This window comes from Periplaneta americana, chromosome 1, assembly GCF_040183065.1.
Source record: "Periplaneta americana isolate PAMFEO1 chromosome 1, P.americana_PAMFEO1_priV1, whole genome shotgun sequence".
NCBI classification, from domain to species: domain Eukaryota; kingdom Metazoa; phylum Arthropoda; class Insecta; order Blattodea; family Blattidae; genus Periplaneta; species Periplaneta americana.
This window is the reverse complement of record NC_091117.1, coordinates 144,511,837-144,536,150: the sequence shown is the minus strand read 5'-3', so window position 1 is coordinate 144,536,150 and position 24,314 is coordinate 144,511,837. Positions and strand designations below refer to the sequence as shown.

Genomic DNA, 24,314 nt, shown 5'->3' with positions numbered 1-24,314 from the left:
CAGTCAATCCAGGGATCCTAAAATGTCAGCGTCAGGTGTTGACGCTCATTGCGGCAAAAATGTGATGGTGTGCCATCGTGCATGAAGCACATCTGTAGTCTTTGCTGACGTGGCACATACTCCAGCAAAATAGGCAATACATTAATTAGAAAGTCCTGATAACGAGCCCCTGTTAATCTCTGTGGCAGCATGTATTAATCTATCGCCAAAAACGCCTGCCCATACGTTGATTGAGAATCGGTGCTGATGCCTTGTTTCTTCAACTGTATGGTAATTTTCATCAGCCCACACATGCTGATTACGAAAATTCACAACACCATCTCTGCTGAACCCCACTCATATCCGCAGCCAGACTTTTGTTTTCAATATTCCTTGCGACGTATCAGTATTCCATGTCAGGGGTGTCAACTACGGTATGATTATCTGGTAGCCTGTTGTATTGTAGGGCAGAAAAATGCATTGCCATAAATTGACGTCACATTGAGCACCTCCTATGAACAAGTGTTCAGATCTCACAAAGTATGTGTTGTAGACCCATGTTTATTAGACATTTTTTCCTTGTTTTGATGCATACTAGCACCTCCTAAAATATTGGATACTTTTTTAACACTCTGTGCACCTATACTAGGGACGGGGAACTCGTATTGTAAAAAGAGCAGTAAGTATGAGTACCTACATACATAAATTAAGGTAGTGGGAAAAGCTAAACTCTCTGAGAGAGGCTGGTTCCCGTCGTTGGTATATACTGTCATTAGAATTTGTGTGCAAAGTTGACTTTTTTATTCGATCTTTCTGAAAAGTATTGAAATTTGTAACAATTACTCATAAGAAAGCACTTATGTCTGCATATTTTTGTTAAGCCTCTACTGGAAATTGAATTCCCGAAATGCATAAATACAACACTAAATATATATCGATAATAAAATACATTTTTCCAATGTGCTGGTAACTAAGACTTTTTTTTAGCTTATTAAAAATGAAGAGTAGTTTTGAAATTATTGGTACCCTAATGAATTCAGTCCTTTCCTGGAATAACAACTTAACGCACGTTACGTCGCTTTAAGTTTTCAGCATATATTGAATCCTTAATAACATCTCCCTTCTCACAAAATATTATTTCCTTCCAAGGCCACCAGCTCAGTCGGCTAAGGCGCTTGTCTGCCGATGCAGAGTTGCGCTCGGGCGCTGTTCGAATCCCGCTTGAGCTGATTAGGCCTACCTGGTTAGGTTTTTTCTGAAATTTTCCGCAACCGTAAGGCAAATGTCAGGTAAAATCTATGGCGAATCCTCGGCCTCATCTCGCTATCACCAATCCCAAATAACTTCGTAGTTGATACAGCGTCGTTAAATAACCAAGTAAAAAAATTATTTCCCTCAAAAAACATAACGCCTTCTAGAAACATTTGAATGTCATTCTGAGCGGTGCTCCTATGCCAGATCTCAAATGTTTGATACTCTGTATCTCAAATTCAAGATTTTGTAGTTAAGTTCTTGTTCCAGAGAACGCCACAATTTATTCTGAAGAAGTTCACAGTTGTATTTTTTTTTTTTTTTTTTACAGTTTTTGAGAAACGAGAGTCTGGATATAGGATGTTAAGTTTTCGGTTAAACTTGGCAAAGAATTAGCTTCGAATGATTGCAGCTCGGATGTGATCTCAGTCTTCATTAGTTGATTTTTGATGTTGAAAATAAAATTGTCCACATGAGTAGGCCTGTGTAAAGCCAGACGTACTTATCTTCATTAATTTATGGTTGTAATGAGAACGTTACTATTAAACTCACATAGCTCTGACTGCGGACTGCTACACACACATTCAATGCATGCACATTTTGTGAATTCATGGATACTGACGGAGCAGAGTTGTCGACCACTGACTACCCCATAACTAACGTGCTTTCCTGTTTTGTTATATTGTATTTGTTTGTAAAGATTTACGTATTAAATAGTTGTTTTGTTAAAATGTCTCAGCAGGTGCAGATCTGTGTAATAGTGGGAGCATGCTTGTGTGTATCGCAGGTTATACAGATACTGCTCATTGCTCTCTTGGAACCCGGATTTAGGGAGCGTTCTGCTGCTCCACCCTGCTGTATATAACCTCAAACGATTTTTATATGTTTCGTAGTCACGCAAAAGTTCGACACCCTTCTGTCCCTACCCACACTGTTAGTTATGTGTGGGCTGGCACGTATGGAAAGGAAATAGATCAGGCTCAGATGTAGCCCAGTTACGTGACAGTTTTTTCTTTGCAGACCAGTGAGATTTGCCTCAGCTAAAGCGGCTTTGAATTGTGTTTTCTCTGAGTGCTTTATCTCAATCCACTTTTCTTTCATTATGACACTAGCATTTTTGATCTCTCAGTAGCCTCTGTAATTTACCAAGTTTAATAATAATAATAATAATAATAATAATAATAATAATAATAGTGATGATGTTGTTTTCATGGTGGTCTAGTGGCTAGAGCGTTGGACTTATAATCCTTTGGATCCGGGTTCGATCCCCGGTGTATCCCCGATTTATGACTTGTGTTGGGCAAGACCGTGGTCCAGCTAATATAGGGGTTTTCTCCGAGAGCTCCGGTTCCCCTGTGACATCCCAACAAATCTCCAACATAATCTCATCTCATCGCGGGTGTGAAGAAGATCAGCTTCCTGTAGCTCACCCTGGGCAACGACTCTGTTGGTAAATTGATCTACACAACGTTTCGTATGAGTGAATGACGAAGCCAAGTACCTGCCATTAGTGAAAATAATAATAATAATAATAATAATAATAATAATAATAATAATAATAATAATAATAATAATAATAATAATTTTTCCGTCCGGTAAAAAGGAAAATTGACTTCTTAAATGAACTCAAAACTGAGTCAATTTCTAGAATACATTGATCAGTTCCAACAAAATTAAAAATCCTGTTGTCAAAATAATGAGTTTACATGGGATAACTAAATCTCTTTATACCTATAGGCATCACGAGGGGAAAAAGATCCGTTGGCAAACCTGTAAAACGTTGATGTGAAAATTTTAATGTACGATCGTAACAGGCTTTATATTCTAAAACTTCTCAGAAAAATGATTATAATTTATTACCACCACCACCACCACCACCTCCACCTCCACCTCCACCTGTATTTGAATATTGTGTTCTTTGGCAGACCAACGTAGCTCAGTGGTAAAGAATTGACCTCTTCGTTTGAGATTGCTCTCGGCCGTGAATTCGAATCCCGGTTGGGCTGAGTACCTAACTTTTTTTTTTCTCGAGGTTTTCCCAGACCATAAAGTGAATGTCAAGTAATCCACGGTGATTCCTCGGTCTCATCTTGCCAAAATACGATATAACTATCACCAATTTCATCAACTCTATATAACCTCGAAGTTGACATTTTTTCACAGATGGCTGTGGAAATTCGCCTCCTCTACAAACAGTTTCTAGACTTCTCTATCTTTAGGTCTTGCCTTTCAGTTAAAAATTCTACATTTCCTTATATTTATATATACATAGTCCTACCATCTGGTTTTGTATCTGCCTCTCAACCTGCTTTCCTGGGGTGCTTTTCTTATGGCATACATTCTGTTGATATGACCTAACCATTTTAGTTTATTAATTTTTATGAACGACGCAATATCTAAATCTCCTCTTATCTCCTTTAACTTTTTGTTGTTTCTTCATTGACTTTCATGGCACCAAAATTTTCCTCAGTGCCTCTCTTTCAAATATGATCTGTTCTTTACTGATAATCTGCTCTAAAGGTCCATGTCCCTGCTCAGTATGTAGTGATAGGCCTTATTAAAGTCTTGGAAATTCTCATTTTAGTATCTCTGTATGTATGTTTAAGCCTTGGTTTTTCTGAACCGACGCATGCGACGTGCGAGGTGCGAGGCCCGCCTCGCACAAATCTGGACTACACGAGAGATAGTGAGTGGTTTCTATAACTGCGAGATGCGAGGTCTGCGCACCTCGCAACTATAGAAACCACTCACTATCTCTCGTGTTGTCCGGATTTGTGCGAGGCGGGTCTCGCACTTCGCACGTCGCATACATCGGTTCAGAAAAACCAAGATTTTATTGGCTCCTAATATGGGAAGTGGTGTATAATATGGTATTTTTGCCGCCAATTCTACACTTCCACTATCCATTACTTTTTGTCATATACTTATCAACTATTTCAAGAGTAGGCTTCTTTGTTTGTATTTTGGTTTTTATTTTGTCGGGGTTGTTTCCTTTACATGAACATAATATATTTGATTTTGTTCATTTATTTCTAATCGAAATTTACTTGTTTTTTTTTTTTACTGTAAGGGTTAGAAATGTTTCTTCGTGACCCTTTATTCTGCTTTTCCTCTTTTCTCCTAAAACGTTATCCGCATAGGAAATAATTTGACTCTCTTTATTAAAAATTGTTCCTTTAGTTTGTGTGTTGGATTTCCGGACTACTAATTCCAATACGGGAGTAATTGTGTCACCTTGTATTTAGCCTGCATTTAATTTGAAACCATCTGAAATTTGTTTTTCAACTTCAAGTATTGTATAAACTTTCTTATTATTCTGCCCAAGTTTACTAATTTCCTATGGAAACCTCGTTTGTTCATTCCATCTCACATTTACTCATCTTTCAATACACTATCATAAACTGTTTTAGAAACAGAAAACCGGTAGTGTATTTAAAGATTTCGTTCACAGCATTTTTCTTGTATTTGTCTCATTGTAAAAATCTGGTCTGTTGTGGACCGTGTCGTTCTAAAATCCCATTAGTATTCCTCTACCATTTCATCTGCATATGGTTTGAATTTGAAATAAATTGTTAGCCAAGACTTCATATGCCGTGCTCCAAGTTGATACAGCTTCGTTAAATAACAGATTAAAATAAAAGAAATTGAAGAGAGACAATTTCAGACATTTTATCCTTCTATCCCGTGTTTACTTTTTTCTTAACCTATTCTCCTTCCTGATGTTGTAGACTACCTCTTTTCTTTACTTCTCCTTCCTGGTGTTTTATACATTTCTCCTTGCCTTTTTCTTCTATCTTATATTTTTCTCTGCTGCTTTCCATGATTTTATACTTATTTTAATTTTTATCTTCACTGTCCTACTTCCTTTCTCATTATCACCGAAAAACGCGATGTTTGAAGGCGTCGTTAAATGAGTGATCGAGACACGTGCTCTGTCTCAGCATGTATGGGACTTTACACTATGAGAAACAGATAATGCAACGCATTTCTCAGCCAACACACAAGCAATGCGGTTGCAACCTTGTCACGACAGTGATGCGCGTGTGCCAGTTGGGGGCCCCCAGGATCTGGTCTATTCGTGTAGTGTAGTGGCTCGAAGTCAAACTTTCACTATACTTGTTTTTTTTAAAGATGGGACATGATAGGAGCGTTGCGATCGGAAAAACAACTGAATGTCACATAGCGTGGTAGGCCTGTTGCTATGGTAACAACGATAAGAGTTGCCAAACTTACCGTTCCCACGTGGCGAGTGCTTAATAGCTCTCTTGGCGACATTTATTGAGCGCACAATGTTAGCATTGGTACGTTTCGTCTTTGATTCTCTGTCGATTTTTGTATTGTTTTCTTACCTTCACGTCAATTGTCAATGAAAGTTTTAACGTCAGCCATCTTAACGACAATTGCTAGCTTCTATCAGCTGACGGCGTGTTAGTCCATATTGGCAACATGACACTGTAGTTCCAAGCTTGACCGGTTAACTGTCATGTCTCATCTTAAAAAAAAAAAAAAACTAGTATAAACGATTACAAATTGAAAATTACTTAGATTTTCACACATTTGCTGATGTAAAACATAATAGAATTGAAGGTAGTATTTGTGAAATAAACAATTATTTTCTTCATACAAAAACTCAACAGTAACATAAATGATTAAATAAATACATCTTGATTACACATCTTTTAACATTATATCACTTTGGAATATAAAGTATATATATATATATATATATATATATGCTTTCACGTGTTAATTAAATAGGTTACCTTGTTGACTAGTTTCAGCCGGTGGGACTATCATCAGAACTGGGTGGTCTTCGCTCCTTCTGATTGCGTTTCCTGTGGGGGTGTGTTTGTGTAGTGTAATGTGGAGTCGAAAAGTGTGTGTTCTGAAATTAAGTTGTGTGTTGAGGATTTGATGCGGGTGCGTTTTTGTGTGCCTGTATATTTCGTATTGTTCTAGTGTGTTTAGTTTCTGGTTTTTCGGTTGAAAATATAGAATTTTTATGCCTGTGTTTATGTTGCTGTAGGTGTGGTTGGCGTTTGTGATGTGTTCTGCATATGTGGAAGTGTTTTGTGGTTTGGTTATGGCTGTGATGTGTTCTTTGTAACGTGTTTGAAATTATCTGCCTCTCTGTCCTATATAGAACTTGTTGCAAGTGTTGCATTTGAGTTTGCATACACCTGTATGGTTGTATTTATTTGTGTGTTGAGATGCTTTTGTAGAGTGTTTTGTGTTCTGTTTGCGACGTTGTAATTTAATTTCTTGAATGAGGTTGCAATCTTGTATGTGTATTTGTTTTCGTATGTTAGTGTGATGCATTTTTTGTGTTCTAGTGTTTGTGTTGTATTCCTATGTTTTTTGTAATAAAATTCTGTTTTGTGTTTCTTATTATGTTGTCTATTATGTTGGGGTTGTATTCGTTTTCTTGTGGTATGTAGTTGATTGTGCTTAACTCTTCTAGTTGTAGTCTTGTTGGCTCATTGGTATGTTAAGTAGTCTGTGTACCATTGCTCGGAATGCAGCTTGTTTGTGTTGTGTTGGGTGGTTGGATGTATTGTGTATTAATATGTGTGTTGTTGTTGTTATTGTTGTTGTGGGTTTTCTGTAGATTTAGAATGTGTGTTTGTTGTCAACTTTTGTTATTGTGATGTCTAGGAAATTTATAGATTTGTTATTTTCAATTTTTAATGTGTAGTATAGCTTTGATGTATTTTGTTTATGTGTTGATTAGGTTTTGAATCTCTTTTGTTTCCTTTGTATAGTATTGGTATGTCGTCTACGTATCTGTGCCAATATATGATGATGTCTGCGCATTTGTTGTTTTTGTTTAGTGTATATGTCTGTTCTATGTTGTGTAAGAATATATTTTCTGCTAGTATGCTGGAAATAGGTGATCCCATGAGCAAGCTCTCGGTTTGAGTCTAATATTTGTTGTTATATGTGAAGTAGTATGTAGTATAATAATTGTTTGTATTCTTCAAATTCAAATGTATTTACAATTTACATTTGAAATGAATACATGTGAATAGATACCCGAAATGAGCATATGCTCGTGCTCGGGTACAGTCCAGTAGTCTACATAAATTTTATAGGGATCAAATAATAATGCTGAAGATAGAAATAATAGTAATAATAATAATAATAATAGTAATAATAATAATAATAATAATAATAATAAAATAATCGTGACAGAAATGATACAAAGATTGTAATACAAAATAATTCATTAATAATAATAATAATAATAATAATAATAATAATAATAATAATAATAATAGTGATAAAACAAAAATATTTACAATAATAAAATAAATACCAAGACGGATAAAATAAAATATAAAACCACTAGCGAGAGTTAACACAACTTAAATAAGCATATAATAACCGGAAAAAAATGACGAACTCGAAAATCAACAGAAAAGTTCGTTGTATCGCAGACGACAGCAACCGCCGTATTGACATTGTGTTGTGCATTAAATAGTAGTAGGGGGGAGCCGAAAGTCTACGTACGTAAGTGCCATTCTCTTCGAATCTTCTCGTACAATCATGGGAAGTTAATGCTGCAAAAACAAAATATCTACGAATCAAACTGTTCATTATTACCAGGATAAATACAAATAATATTGAAATATATTAATCTAGTTTCAGTTATAGATCTCCCCTTTTGTGCAAGAGGTATCGTATCAAAATATTTTATGAATGGCGGGGGAAATATAAATTTCAAGAACTCTCTAGTGACAAGAGATAGTGACAAGTACAATCAAGTGTATCTGTGGCGATGCTAAGAAATCATTTATTGGAGATATACACTGTTATTAATTAAGAAAATGATCTATTTATATTTATTACAATGTTTTATCTTATAGGCTACATGCATCAGATAAATACAATAAAAATTAGTACCATATAATGCTAGTAACAATAAAAAAAATAAATAAAAAATAAAATTGATCAAATATCATACAAACATTTTCACGTGCAGTAAATGTTTCAAATTTTGCACTTATTGGTACATCCAAATGGTAATATACTAATATATTTGTAATGGGACGAAAGTGATATAAAATTACAGATAAATCTAAATTATTTGATGAAACTCTTCTCCTCGATCTGATGTAAAGAGTATGATGGCGGATCCCCACCTAAGAAGTCAAATATCACATTGGTATAGATGAAGTTTCATGTCGTAGGTAGTAGTCGAACCATGATCGTGACTTTCACACAACATTAAAGTCATGCACTTTAGTTGCATACACCGCGTTCTTTATACTATGTGAAAAGTTGCGGTGTAATCAATAAGCAGAATATGATTATCACAGTTCAATTACATTTTTTGGTAAGAAATATAATAGTAACTTGCAAGCGCCAAACTTCATCACCTTCAGTCAGAAATCGGCAATTGTAAAAGATGCTGAGCCATACACTTAATTTTATCATTTCGAATGAACTGAAAAAAAAACGCTGTTTAATTAACGCACATACATAGACGATGTGTTCCGTGTGAATTTCTTTACCATTTCTCGGAGACGGAAGCAGCCTAGTGGGTTGAAAGATTAGCTGACTTCTCGGTTAAGACTGAGCGAATGTGCGCGCACACACAATCATTGCGATACTTCTGCGCAGTTCGTTATGTGCATTGATTTGTTTGTCCATAACAACCATGTCTGACAATCTCCTCAAGGTCAGAAATGCTGTATACTAGGTTAGTCTTTGAAATAAAGAGACTTTCTGAAGATGACATTATCAATTCAGTGTTGCCAATCCGATTCTTAAAAATCCGCTACGAAACAGTGCACAAATCGCTAAAATGAGATTTTTTCCCCCCCACTGTGACTTAAAAATACCCACTAAATTCCTATATCAGCAATACAAATTTGATAAATTTTACCCGCTAAAGTAATACTGAAAAACGCCATAAACTGATTATCATAAATAATATAAAAGTTGTTAAATGAAAGAACATGATGATGACGACGATATACAGATACTACCACTGCTACCACTACCACTACCAAGAATGAACTATTCAGGAGTATCATTTCTTTAATTAGCTTTTATTCTGAAGCTAAAAATGTGTTGTGAATTCCATGCTTCGTACATTTTTTTTTTCGATTTTTAACTACAAAATTACATTTTCTTACGCACTTATCACAACAATTGTTACAAATCACGCCACGCTTGTAAATTCTTTAAGACTGTACATTAGGATGCATAATTACACTGTAATGAATCAAACATCCTAAAGTCGTATGATTTGTAACAATTTTTGTCATAAGTACGTAAAAAGATGTCATTTTTAGTTAAAAATTGAAAAATAAAATATGTACAAAGAAATTAACAACACATTTTTAGCTTCAGAACACTAGCCAATTAAAGAAATTAGGAATTCGTTCTGGCTTTATATTAATTGGTTTTATATTAATTGTTGTAGAGATAAAATTAACAGCTCCTAGGATTGAAGATACACTTCTGAATAGTTCATTTTCTATGTAATATTTCCTTACCCTTAAAACTAAAGAAAAAAAGTATTTTACTAACAACTTCAAATTAATATAACTTTGAAAACATTGAGATTAGGACAAATGTTTATACGACATTTTTTGCTCAGAATGTCTTCGGAAATGAGCTCCGTAAGTGACGGTAAATCCTCATGAATCACTCTTTATATACTGTATATAAATATTCAGGATATGATTATATAATTAAGTTTACAGGCCATATAAAAAGATTTCTGTCGGATTTTTTTTATAATGTCTAAAATGTCTATTTTACATGCTAGAGTTTGTCATAAAATGCCTTTCTTATTGCAACGTCGAACTTTTTCGTGAAATTTGTATTCATTTGAACTTAATAGTCCATCAGAAAGGAATTATTGCTGCTACGATGTTGTCCGCTACCATTCATTCTTTTCAAACCAGAACGTTTAATTTTGTAGTTAAGTTGAAATAGCAGACCATGAAGTTTGCGATAAACTACCGTCAAATGGGCAAACTTGGAACAGTGTTTAACTTGGAACAAAATCATAGGGTATTTTAGTTTTGTTACAGTAACGCCAAACTGTAATAGAAACTATGTGCTGCACAAAAAAATAACAAGTAAAGATTATGTTACCACTGTGACAAAACGAAAATACCCTATGATAATGTTCCAAATTAAACACTGTTCCAAGTTTGCCCATTTGACGGTAACTTTATTTCACATTGTTTAGAAAAAAAATCTACTTTTCATATGCGACACGTTAAGAAATCATAGACCTCTCGTTAGGGTAGTAAATGAACAATATTTTACATTAAACAAAGGTCTGAAGATTTGCATCTTGGTGTAGACGATGACGATTTCGAAGTTCTACACATTGATGCTGCAAAGTAAAGTATATGGTTGACACGTCTGCAAGACTTCCCGCTGAACTGTCAAGCTCTGTGTTTTACATAGAATAGCTCAAACCATCAGGAATACAGTTTCCAAAGCCAGCAACCTTATTTCGAATATGAAAGAAACCTATAATGCCCCATAGAAGATAATTAGATAACACTGTTTCACAAAAGGTAGTCTTGGCTCTATCTATTAGCACAACCAACTAAGCAATTTTATTATTGTCAGCTACACTGAGTAGAAGAGATTGTCTTTCTTTTGAACGAAGTGAGGAAAAGCAGATCAGCTTGTGTTACTACTATGAAGAGAACGTAAGACTGCACTGCAAAAACAAATATTGCTTACAGTTTATCAGATCTTGTTTTTATTTCTATGTTCTTTCATTACAAACCTAGAAGTCGTACTCAGTTTGTATTGACTTGTTATCAAACAATAAAGATAAGTAACAGACGGAACAAGATAAATGTATTTCACTGTTGTAGAGGAGGTGATAAGGAAAACAAAATGTGTTTCAACAAGATTTGAAGATATGAACTTGGATAAATGAGCGACTGTCTTAGAAAAGAAATCTGGGTTTTCCATATTCAAAGGTCTATTGGCTATGACAAATTAATAACTTGTGTATCTTCGATGAAATGTAAAATTAACTAATGTATCCAATTTGAAAGAAGTTTCAGTGACATTGGTTGCTATGGACATAACTTCTACTGTTATCATGATTTTTTTAATAACACTTATGCCACATTTACAATCTGTCTACAATAGACAATAAGTAAATATTATAAAGGAATATGACATGAGTGGAGATGTTATCCCATGACTACACTCCAAAAGAAAAATAACAATGTTTTAAATATCATGATTTAGAGAGTGTATACCTGTTCCGATCTTACTAGGCATTTAATCAATATACAAACTTTTCGTTTTAATTGAAATGATTCCACTGGACAACATCTAAAGATTAACACTAAACAAAGAAATACTGCAAGCAGGATTCTGAATAAACTGCATTGAAATTCCAGTTGTATGTTAAACGAATTTAACATTTTAAATACTAGGTAAATTATTTTCAGTGTTAATGTCATGGATACATTACCTAGATAAAAATACACATTCCTTTCCGAAATTTAAGAAAGTATCGTTTTAATACGCAACGGATTAGGGTGACCAGATTCACAAAGATAAAAAAGAGGACACAAAGCTACAAAAAGTAGGACATTGTTCGAAAAAAGAGGAAAGAAAATATGTACTTAGATTTAGGCTGAAGTCTATATTATACTATAAATCACGCCAGTATCTATTTTATTACAAAATATTTACAGTACAGATTTAAAGCTTATATAGTACTTAAAACTATGTTAATATCTATTTTATATCAAAATAATTATGAAAAACTTAATAGTAATGATTTTACAGTTACGTAGCTACATATGAAAGTGAAGGATACTATAGGTATTAAAGAAGGCAGAAAATATCTATTTAGATTTACATTCGCACTTCGATTTCTCGATTTACTAGCTACCTCTGAGCAATGACCATAACAAGGAGGAGCAAAGAGAGTTATGATCGTTGACAAAGAGTATATTCCGTCGATGCTGCTGCCACATACAGGCAATTTACTTGAAAAAAAGGCGTCAAATCGGATAATTTCAAAATATCAGGCATACAAGTTACGAAAAGGACTTTCTTGATTTTTTAAAATCCTCCCGGACCCCGATAAAGGCCTAAAAAGGAGGACATGTCCGGACAAAAGAGGACGTCTGGTCAGCATACAATGAATATTACTTAATTTTGAATACTTAAAACTATATGTTTAGATCCTGTTTAATTGACTTTGAGGTTAGGTACCTAAATTTGACTTACGACCTAAAAATCCGAAGTCTAGTCAACAATTACTGTAGCATTTAGCATAATATATGCAATATTAATATTTGAAGAAGAAGGAAAAAAAAATATTAATGTAACCTGTATGATTTATCACTGTTGGTCTGTGGATAGTCCACATCTGTGCAATCTGTCTTCGCCCTGTCATATGCAAGCTAATCGATTGATAAGAGTGCTAATTTTAAATGAATTGTGGGCATCGATGTGTGTCCTGTTCTGTTATTCCGTCTCCCTAGTTCACGATTAGCTACCTGATAAGCCGCTGATCTTCCATTCAATCACCCATTTCTACTGAATCATAATTGTTATTGTGCGCTTGTGTGCATCTTGTTGTGACGAATAAACGCCGCCTGAATGCTTCTGAACATTACCCACTCATTTCGTACAAATCTGTTCGTGTTCTACTGTATATCGGTCTTGAGGTGTCAGGCGTTGCAACGAATTCGGAAAAATCTTGCTGTTGTTCGCTCCATGGAATGTTCGCCATAAAAATCCATGACGTTTGTCTCGCGAGAATATGAGAGCTTCCCGTTGCATCAGTGATGGTGAGGATTGCTGTGAGTGTTAAGTGAAATAATGGCAGGGGGATGGGAGTAGGTAAAATATAGACCCAAGTTCCACATGAACTTCACCAAGTTTTGAACCTGATTTCCGGCATTGTGGGAAATTCTAGATTTCAGCTAAATATACGCCATTATAAGAATAATCTCGAGTATATACAGTTAATCAAAAGTCAGGAAAGATTTTTCAGAAAAACTCCCGTTTCTTTTGTTTCACTGTTGTTGCTATGGAAAATGAAATAAACAGAAATTCAAGCGATTGTTGAGTGAGTTAATGTCATTTTTTTTTTCGAACTCATACTAGAAAAGAATGGTTTTGCACCTACAAATGCAAATTGATCTTATTCAGTGTTACTTACTTACTTACTTACTTACTTACTGGCTTTTAAGGAACCCGGAGGTTCATTACCGCCCTCACATAAGCCCGCCATTGGTCCCTATCCTGAGAAAAATTAATCCATTCTCTATCGTCATATCCCACCTCCCTCAAATCGATAGTCGACCTGGTTGGCAAGTTGGTATAGCGCTGGCTTTCTATGCCCAAGGTTGCGGGTTCGATCCCGGGCCAGGTCGATGACATTTAAGTGTGCTTAAATGCGACAGGCTCATGTCAGTAGATTTACTGGCATGTAAAAACTCCTGCGGGACAAAATTCCGGCACATCCGGCGACGCTGATATAACCTCTGCAGTTACGAGCGTCGTTAAATAAAACATAACATCTAACATCAAATCGATTTCTGTGGTCGTGCCAGAGAATCAGTCCCATTCCGAGGCTTATTTGAAGGATTCGTAACAATCTGTTTTGTACGTTGAAGGGTTGTTAGCCCTTCGCCCAACCCCCAAGCTGGAGGACCACCCCTCATCGGCTGTCCGCGACTGCTTATTCAATATATTCACAGCTACCCTCCATATCTGGAGGCCGTCTCCTCGATCCGCAACCTGAGGACGCGCCATGCCGTGGTGATAGGGACCCACAATACATGGCTTATTCAGTGTTACCGTAATAATAATAATAATAATAATAATAATAATAATAATAATAATAATAATAATAATACAAGCCGTAGATCCCCAATGGGGGCAAGGTCTCCTGCTTGGGCAGGGGTGGCTCGAGTTTTGACCATCAGAAGAGCCAACCTGATGGTCTATATTTACATTCCTAGTTTTAGTGTCCACAATTTTATTACACTAGCACTGGTTGTTGCTGCCGCTCAAAGTTGGTTGACTGCGTCCTTCCATCGTATTCTTTGGCGTCCTATTCTGGTCCACAGTCCTCCTAGCTGCACTTGAACTCGTCCCCCCATCTGGTTCTCGGTCGTTCACGGTTTCTCCAGCCAATTCTTGGATCCCACAGTGTCGCCGTGTGTGCCCATCTGGTAGGTTGCATTCACGTTTCCTCCCCAACGCCTTCATCCTATTAGATAATGTGAGCACGTCCTCTATGCTGCTTCTTCGCCGCACTTCTTAATTTCTAACTCAGTCCTTCAGGCTTATTCTGAGTATTTTCCTTTTCATTTTTCTTTGACATCTTTCTAATTTTAATGTCTGTTTCTTGGTGAGTGACCAGGATTGCGCCCTATACAGAAGTACAGGTGCAATGCAGCTGTTGAAGATCTGGCTCTTGTTCATTAGGATGAAGGACAGACTCCAAAAATTTTTCCATGCTGATGCTATTCGTCTATCGATTTTGCTATCATGCCATGCATTTAATAGAGATTGTTCCAGCGCACTGACAAGACACTGACCTCTAAATGGATTGAGATATGAACCTTGCAATTTGTCGTTATTATGGAAGCCTGTAAAAATTTTAAGATATTCTGCAAGATTTTTTTCTGAATCCTTTTCATTTCCTAGGAGAGAGGCTACTAGTTATGAAGGAGAAAAAGGACAACCCTATGGGAATGTTTTGAAATTGACTTATACCTGAATAAACCCCATTCTTTTATGAACAAAACTGTATTATCATTGTTCTACAAACTTAATCACTGACTTAACAAAGTTAGAATTTATAAATCTCATTCATGTTCATCACAACAAGATGCACACAAGCGCACGATAATCATTGTGTACAGTCTTAGAAAAAAAGTTTTGTCGCATAGATACTTTGTAAGTTCCAGAAAGGAGACAGTGCTCATGATCAGGGGACGTGCGACTTAGTTCACAAGAGAAGGTTAATTGAGGTAATAAAATTAGTTTGGTTTAGTTGTATGTCTGATATGCGCACTGCCTACTTTATAGAGTATCTGTGCGACAAAACGTTTTTCTTAGACTGTACCTTTTTAGTTCTTCATCCTTAAGAACGTAAGATTCGTAGTTTTGGTTACTACTGGTTTATAGACTAAAATTAGTGCTTTGAACATTTATCTGATCTTGATCAGTTAACTGACGGGTTATCACGTAAATAATACGGAATTATATTCTGGGTACATTATCTTAGATTCCTTTCCTCTGTGTTTCCATTTGACTATTAATCCTTCATGGGCTTTGAAAAACTTCTGTAATTTAAAAGGAGCGTTAAATATAAATTTATCAATTATTAACGATCGGAATTTCTAAGCTTGTTGCTTAACCATAAATTAGGCCAATGTACTGGATGTGAACTTTGTATCAAATGTGATAAACGAATAGATGTGCTGTGACTAGTGTGATATACTGTATCAACAGGTTACGAATACCTTGTTATTAATTCATATTGTGTACAACTGCTGTGCACCAGGTAATTCTTTTTCTTCTGCGGTAATATGTCAAGCAACTCATAATTGTTTCATTTCCTTTGTTACAGAGACACTGAATGTATTTGGACGAGGAAAAGCCACCTTCTAACCATCACACGGAGCAGCTATCGAGCACTGTTGGTAACTCAGAGTACCATTTCTGCAGTAACACCAACTTCAAACCCTTAGGTGTTTGCCAGAAGGCGTCCCGTCGTCGCTTTTATTGGATTCCCAAACGTGAACGCAAGAGGACTATTTCATCGCTTCATCTTGGTTGCGGAATTATATGCAGCCAGAGTTGGTTTTTTGTTGATGAAAATATATAGTTGCCAGGATTAAAATCCTTCAGTTTAATCCCACTATAGTGAAAACTGGTTAAAATCATTGGAATCTGTGAAATACAATTTCCAACCACTTCAATTACAATACTGAATCGGGAGAATACCAGAAAGCAGTTTTGGCCGTCATAATTTCTTCTTTGAAATCAAACAGCACCAAATGTGATTTTTTTGTTCTGGAGCCTGTACGGGACTTTAGGTAAGCGAGTTATGATTTTGTGCCGCTAGTCAAATTTCCAAAATCAGACGAACTGTTGTGGACAACAAGTGAATAAAGTGGCTTAAGAGAAACGTTTCGTAGTCTGAGTGCGGAATTCAATATGGTGCGGCTAATTTACTTAACGCCAATCTAGTTACTGGTGTCTCCTAGAACGGTTTGTCCGCAGCAGTGCGGGTCGGTGGTATCTCCGTGATAATATTTGATCTCGTGTGCTACTACAACCTGAATTTGGTGATTCCTTTATCTCCGAAAGTGGTCATGGTGATGGTGGTGTATAGAGCTAGAAGGTTTTGCGAGCAGAAGAAACAACAGAGCCGACAGAGAAAAAGTCGCCGTGCCGAAGATCTTGCCCCTGTCATCACTACTGCTGTCGTCGAACCTCCATGTATAGAAAGTCAACCGCGGAGTTGGAGCGTAGATCGTGAATCGCGTCGGTTGGCCCTCAGTGCGAAGGAAATCACAGTCCTCGAGAGAAGTTGAACGGTTGATGAAAGGAATAGAGGAAGGTATACTCATTTGTCAGAGTTATATATTCCTTCAAAAAGGGTATTAAAATAGTAGTGATTTTCAAGAATACACCAACTTTGTCTGCTAACAAAATAGTATTACGTATATTTTTACAGCTTGCAGCAGATTTTTTTGTTTGGTCTTGAGTTTACACTAACAGTGTGCATGTAATCAAACTCTTAATTGTCTTAATACGCAATAGAATCCGAGTGATGTTTCATATGACTGGGAATCTAGCCGCTTCTTTACAGTCTCTTGAAAACAGTTCCGGTTTCATTGGTAATTTTTAAGGAGAGAATCGGCACATTCCAGCCTTTATCTTTGTTTAAGCGGGGTACAATCAAAATTATAGAAGATATTACATTTTAGCCAATCACTGCAGACTCAGTGAGTGTTGCTTCCATTCCACTCCTTTGTAAGTTCCAGTGTTGGGCTTTCTCACTCCTCGTCAGTATCCACAGCCATCCAATGCGTGTCCTCAAAGGTATGGAAGTTCAAGTGATGCTAAACGATGTGGCTGAAATCATGGATCTACCATTTCCAGACACTCAGCCTTTAGGAACAGCCGTTCAAGATCACCAGTTAGTTCCAGTAGGTACCGAAGAGATCGGAAACAAAGTTCAGTCTTGGTCAGACCCCATAAGTCCTTCCTCAAGTTCGACCGAATTGGTATCAGATGATAACGGACCCGACGAATTCTTTTCCTGGCCTGATCTTAAATTGGCTTTAAATAACGTAAAAAATAACTTGACAGTCGCCGTTAATAATTCCTCTTTCTATGGTGGAGGTGTGGGAATGATACAGAACACGGTGACAACTGTCAACAATGGATTCTCTATGACAACACTTGCTGGAGGACGCAAGAGGAAGATGTGGGACGATGCCGACTCTCCAATTGCTAAGGTGCCAACGTCTTCTCCACAGGATCATCAGCAGATCTCTCTAGCCGATGAACAGCAGATGGTGATTGCGGAACCTCTCATTGTTGGCGACTGCAATAACGGTGCTAACGCTAAGTTGATGACAACAATTTCTCGCTTCAAGGACAACAAAGATCCACTCTCCGGAACTTCGCCTCCGACGGCTATTGGGACGGACCAGCGTAAGGACAAACTCAAGAAGGGAGACACAGGTAAGGATTTTTATTTTATTTTATTTTATGTTTTCCGTTTCTCTCTCATTATTTGAAGCTTTTATTGCTAGATATAAAGATCATACTACATTTCCAAGGGTATTGCAATGCTGGCTGATGATCCAGCACACTTCCTCTAGGGACAGTAATAATGAGATGATGATAGAGATTTAGTGAAAGAAGAAAGTAAATTTCTGTGCATTTATATTCTTCGCTATGTTTTAATGATATTTACTTACTTACTTACAAATGGCTTTTAAGGAACCCGAAGGTTCATTGCCACCCTCACATAAGCCCGCCAGCGGTCCCTATCCTGTGCAAGATTAATCCAGTCTCTATCATCATATTCCACCTCCCTCAAATCCATTTTAATATTATCCTCCCATCTACGTCTCGGCCTCCCTAAAGGTCTTTTTCCCTCCGGTCTCCCAACTAACACTCTATATGCATTTCTGGATTCGCCCATACGTGCTACATGCCCTGCCCATCTCAAACGTCTGGATTTAATGTTCCTAATTATGCCAGGTGAAGAATACAATGCGTGCAGTTCTGTGTTGTGTAACTTTCTCCATTCTCCTGTAATTTCATCCCGCTTAGCCCCAAATATTTTCCTAAGAATCTTATTCTCAAACACCCTGAACCTATGTTCCTCTCTCAGAGTGAGAGTCCAAGTTTCACAACCATACAGAAGAACCGGTAATATAACTGTTTTATAAATTCTAACTTTCAGATTTTTGGACAGCAGACTGGATGATAAGAGCTTCTCAACCGAATAATAGCACGCATTTCCCATATTTATTCTGCGTTTAATTTCCTCCCGAGTGCCATTTATATTTGTTACTGTTGCTCCAAGATATTTGAATTTTTCCACCTCTTCGAAGGATAAATCTCCAATTTTTATATTTCCATTTCGTACAATATTCTGGTCACGAGACATAATCATATACTTTGTCTTTTCGGGATTTACTTCCAAACCGATCGCTCTACTTGCTTCAAGTAAAATTTCCGTGTTTTCCCTAATCGTTTGTGTATTTTCTCCTAACATATTCACGTCATCCGCATAGACAAGAAGCTGGTGCAACCCATTCAATTCCAAACCCTGCCTGTTATCCTGAACTTTCCTAATGGCATATTCTAGCGCGAAGTTAAAAAGTAAAGGTGATAGTGCATCCCCCTGCTTTAGCCCGCAGTGAATTGGAAAAGCATCAGATAGAAACTGACCTACACGGACTCTGCTGTATGTTTCACTAAGACACATTTTAATTAATCGAACTAGTTTCTTGGGAATACCAAATTCAATAAGAATATCATATAATACTTCCCTCTTAACCGAGTCATATGCCTTTTTGAAATCTATGAATAACTGATGTACTGTACCCTTATACTCCCATTTTTTCTCCATTATCTGTCGAATACAAAAAATCTGATCAATAGTCGATCTAGTACGCCGAAAACCGCACTGATGATCCCCAATAATTTCATCTACGTACGGAGTTAATCTTCTCAAAAGAATATTGGACAAAATTTTGTACGACGTCAACAAAAGTGATATTCCTCGAAAGTTACCACAGTTGGTTTTGTCCCCCTTTTTAAAAATAGGTACAATTATAGACTCCTTCCATTGTTCTGGTACAATTTCTTTTTCCCAAATAGCAAGTACAAGTTTATAAATTTCGCTATATAATGCACTTCCACCATCTTGTATTAATTCTGCTGGAATTTGATCGATACCTGGAGACTTGTACTTTTTCAGATTTTCTATCGAAATTTCGACTTCTGAAAGCGTGGGTTCGGGTATAAATGGCTCAGCAGTTTGTATTTCAATTTCGTCCCGATCATTTCTATTTGTTCTATGTACATTTAGTAATTGCGCAAAATAGTTTTTCCATCTGTTTAGGATTGATGGAGAGTCTACAAGCAAGTCGCCATTCTCACCCTTGATCACGTTTACCCTTGGCTGATATCCGTTCTTAAATTCCTTTATACCCTTATATAAATCTCGAATGTTTTTATTCTTACTATTTGTTTCTACCTCATTCAGTTTTTCCTTCAAGTAACCTCTCTTTTTATTCCTAAGTGTACGACATGCTTCCCGTCTTTCATTGAAATAATTATCTCTCTTCTCCTCAACTGGATCCTGTAAGAATTTCAATTTTGCCTGTTTCCTTCTTTCTACTACCATGCAACAATCTTCATCAAACCACGGTTTCTTTTTGTTAGTTTCATAATAACCTATGCTCTGCTCAGCTGCAATTTTGATACTATCTCTGATATTTTCCCACACGCTATTAACATCTAATTCTTTCTCAACTTCGTCGGAACTTTCTAAAGTGGCAAACCTATTCGAAATTTCGACCTGATAATTTTGCTTAACTTCCTCGTCCTTTAATTTCAAAATATTGAATTTAGTAATATTAACTTGTTGCTCTACTCGCTTGGCTACTGATAATCTTTCTCTTAATTCTCCAATCACCAAATAATGGTCAGAATTACAGTCTGCACCCTGAAAGTTCGAATATCTACTATACTAGTATGTCTCCGTTTATCTATCAAGATGTGATCTATTTGGTTGTGTGTCAATCCATCTGGAGAAGTCCAAGTATATTTATGTATATCCTTATGGGGGAATGTTGTACTTTTGACAATTAAATTTTTCGATGTGGCAAAGTTGACTAATCTAACTCCATTGTCACTACTAATTGCGTGTAGGCTCTCTTTTCCAATAGTTGGTCTAAAAATATCCTCCCGTCCTACTTTAGCATTGAAATCCCCCAATAAAATTTTCATGTGATATCTAGGGAACTGATCAAAAGTATGTTCCAATTCCTCATAGAAGCTATTCTTTATATGGTCGTCTTTCTCTTCGGTAGGGGCGTGAGCATTTATAACTATGATGTCGCACCATCTACCCTTAAGTACTAAATATGATAACCTGTCACTGATAAATTCGACCTTTTTTACTGCTGATTTTATTCTTTTATGAACAAAGAATCCTGTTCCTAATTGGTGATTATTGTTTCCTTCCCCATAATACAACAAGTAATCTCCTATTTGTGATATGCCATTCCCATCTAACCTAACCTCTTGTACTCCCACGAAGTCTATTCTATATCTAGCTAGTTCTTTTGCTACTAATGTTACCCCTCCTGTTCTATAAAGACTAGTTACGTTCCAAGTGCCAAATCTCAAAACCTTATTCCTTTGCTGTGGTCGTGCCAGAGAATCAGTCCTATTCCGAGGCTTATTATAGGGATACGTAACAAGCTGTCTTTTACGGTGATGGGTTGTTAGCCCTTCGCCCAACCCCCAAGCTGGAGGACCACCCCTTATCGGCTGTCCACGACTGCTTATTCAATATATTCGCAGCTACCCTCCATATCTGGAGGCCGTCTCCTCGATCCGCAACCTGAGGACGCGCAGGGAAATGGAGATACAGTGGACTCTCCTAAGTTCGACTGAACAGAATTGAAAGTTCAGTCCAATAAGGGTAGTGTTGTGGCAGGTGAAATGAATACAAATTCTTATTGGTTAGCCAACAACGAATACAGTACTGTACTTGCATTTCTTGCTCGCCCCGAGACTTGTGTATGCTCTTCTAGTACCACAGTGGGTTTCGACAGTTCCGTCTCACAAACGACAAAATTCTCAAATATAAAAAGAAGAGTTCATTAATTTAAAATCAGTGATTAAATATGGATGTCCTAATCAATAAAATATTCTGTTTTCCTTTAACAAAAGTATCACTACAAGGCACAGAACCAATTCCCATTCAAATGGCAAACTCATTTCTTAGTCCCCTATAGGGGCGTGTCTAATTCTCCTACGTAAGCAGTCGAACTATAGAATGTCGAACTTGTTTTCTGTCGAACTTCAGAGCTTCCACTGTATATCTTTCTCCCACTGGCCTGAGAGTGTAATATTTGACCTCTTCTGTCTTAATCAATTGCCTTGTCATGTTAGCCAGGCAGCAAGGGTGTCTCGCTGTATTTTTTATGTAGCCTATAAAGATGATTCATAGTCTTCACAGGAATGAGGACGGAACTTCCAACTGAGCTCATTCCGTATCAGGTTGACAATAATGTACAGTACTGAATCGAGCTGTATTTATTGTGCTGGACATGTTATTGTACTTTAGATACTTACCGACACAACCAAGAAACGCACGATTTGAACGCCCCACTGTGTAGGAGAGGATAGATATCATTGAGAATTGAATCGCTTATTTCAGAAACCAGTCAAACGCCAAAACAAGAAAAAATGACTTAATGGCGGCATAATGTTCTATCAGAGTATACGTACATCCCGGTTCGATTCCCGGTGCCGGAACGATTTTTTCCCGAATTAAATGCTGATAATACACATTGGCTACTTCATAGTAGTCGTGTAATATTCAGTTAGGTAGGCGAGACCTCATATATAATGAATATGTGATGTATTAACTGTTAGCAGTTTTCACAAACTGATGTTGAATATGGCCATAAAGTCATTTAAATATGCGCTCCTGCATCTATGACTTACATTGTCTAAAGTGCAGGTAGTAAGGCCGTAAAACATTACGAGAGGAGTTCAGCCGGCATCGTGGATCGTGTCCCGGTATAGCTCAGTTGGAAAGAGCACTCAACGCGTAGAGCTGAGAGGTCCCGGGTTCGATTTCCGGTGCCGGAACTAATTTTTCTCGAATTAAATGGTGATAATACACATTGGCTACTTATAGTAGTCGTGTAATATTCAGTGAGGTAGGCGAGACCTCATATATAATGAATATGTGATGTACATTTTAGTGTTGAAAACAGTCAAATTCCGTCCTCCTGTAATGTCCAGGCATTACGTTGAATTTCGTGTTAGGTCAGAAACCAGTCAAGCGACAGCGCTTGGCTGGTTTCTTTAGTAAACTGTGGGTACATTTTGTCTTCACAGTTTTGTGACCAACTGATTGAAAAAAAATGTTTTGTGATTAGCGTAGTATTTTTTTTAATAATAACAACAATCGACCTATATCGTAGTGAAATGTCTCAAAGTTCAGAAGAAGAACATGTACCTAAAAGGAAACGAGGAGTGGTAAACGAAAACGCTTATAAACGTAATACTATTCGCAATGCAAGGATAAAAGGAGAAGGCTATGTTTCTTATTCTGGCAGGGAAGTACCTCAGAAAACCAAGCCCGAATTCTCACTTGCAAGTGCAATACGAAATGTTATGTAAACATTAATGAGGAAGTGTTAAATGAAACATGAAGGTATTTTCATTCTCTCAAGATACCTATATTCAGACTGGTTGAAGTTACTGAAGTTAAGCGTATACGTAAAAAAACAAGGTCCAGAGCAAGAGTTAGGCAATGAAAATGTTAATGAAGGCACTTTCAAAAGATCTCATTCTTACAATTATATTATAGGCTAATTTAAGGACTGATGGTGTACTGAAACATGTTTGCAAGAATGTGTTTATGAAAATCCATGGTATTTCACATAACAGATTAGAGAGAATTCGTCAGTTATTGCTTGAAAATACTATTCCTAAAGAAATTACACATTTCCTTTAAAAAATACGAGTTTTATAACAAAATCCTAAACAATTCGAGAATTATGCCATGAAAATACGTTTGCACCACTCGTTTATTGCAGAAAGCTTTTTCGTATTTTTTACAGCTAAGCTAAAACGCACAAAATATTTTTTCTTAGATAAAGAGTATTGAAATATATATTACTTTCAGCAAAAAAATATTAAAACCACTACCAAACCCTTTAGTCTGATGCTAGACAGTTTTTTTTATTTTCCCACAATTGGCTAACTTGGCGCTTGACTGGTTTCTGAAATAAGCGATTCAATTCAAGACATACAAGCCAGTTCTCGTTATATTTCTGGCTATCCTGATTTAGACACACTAACCTGGAATTTCCTAAAAGTTCTTACATCGAAAGACTGCTCAATATCTTTCTTCACTGGGTGAGGTATGGTTTATGGGGAAGAGTGGCATATACAGGGACATCATTTTATTTTTACTAACATTTTTAATATTAACTTGCCTGTACCTCTGGATCAACGCCGTTTGCTACCCCCTTCCACGACTGGAGTTCGATGATACTGGCGTAATATACAAACAGATCACTTTACTAGGTATAGGAGGGAAGAAAAGTAGTTCATCCATTTACGTAAACTAGGAAATATTGCACTTTTGAGCTTAATCATTTTCATTAGGTTTTTGTTTAATCAAAATACAGTACAGTATTAACAATGAGTGTTTTTACTCACGAACTGAGCTGTCCATGTAGACGTATTCATTATGCAGTGTATATTATACTGTCTACAGCACATTAGCGTGCAATATAGAGAATGAATTTAAATTGAAAAATAATCAT

General features: G+C 36.7%; 1 protein-coding gene across 9 annotated transcripts in view; it reads left to right on the top strand.

Moving 5' to 3' along the window:
* Positions 1-24,314, top strand: part of gem (transcription factor CP2 like gemini) — a 506,340-nt gene that overhangs the window by 227,956 nt on the left and 254,070 nt on the right. For 7 of the 9 annotated variants that reach the window (XM_069828902.1, XM_069828883.1, XM_069828892.1 and 4 more), the window contains exon 2: positions 15,830-17,958. In XM_069828902.1, the coding sequence (XP_069685003.1) occupies positions 17,295-17,958 (664 nt within the window). In that variant the 5' untranslated portion in view covers positions 15,830-17,294. The remainder of the gene's footprint in view (positions 1-15,829; positions 17,959-24,314) is intronic. The other 2 variants (XM_069828911.1, XM_069828927.1) reach the window with 2 other exon arrangements.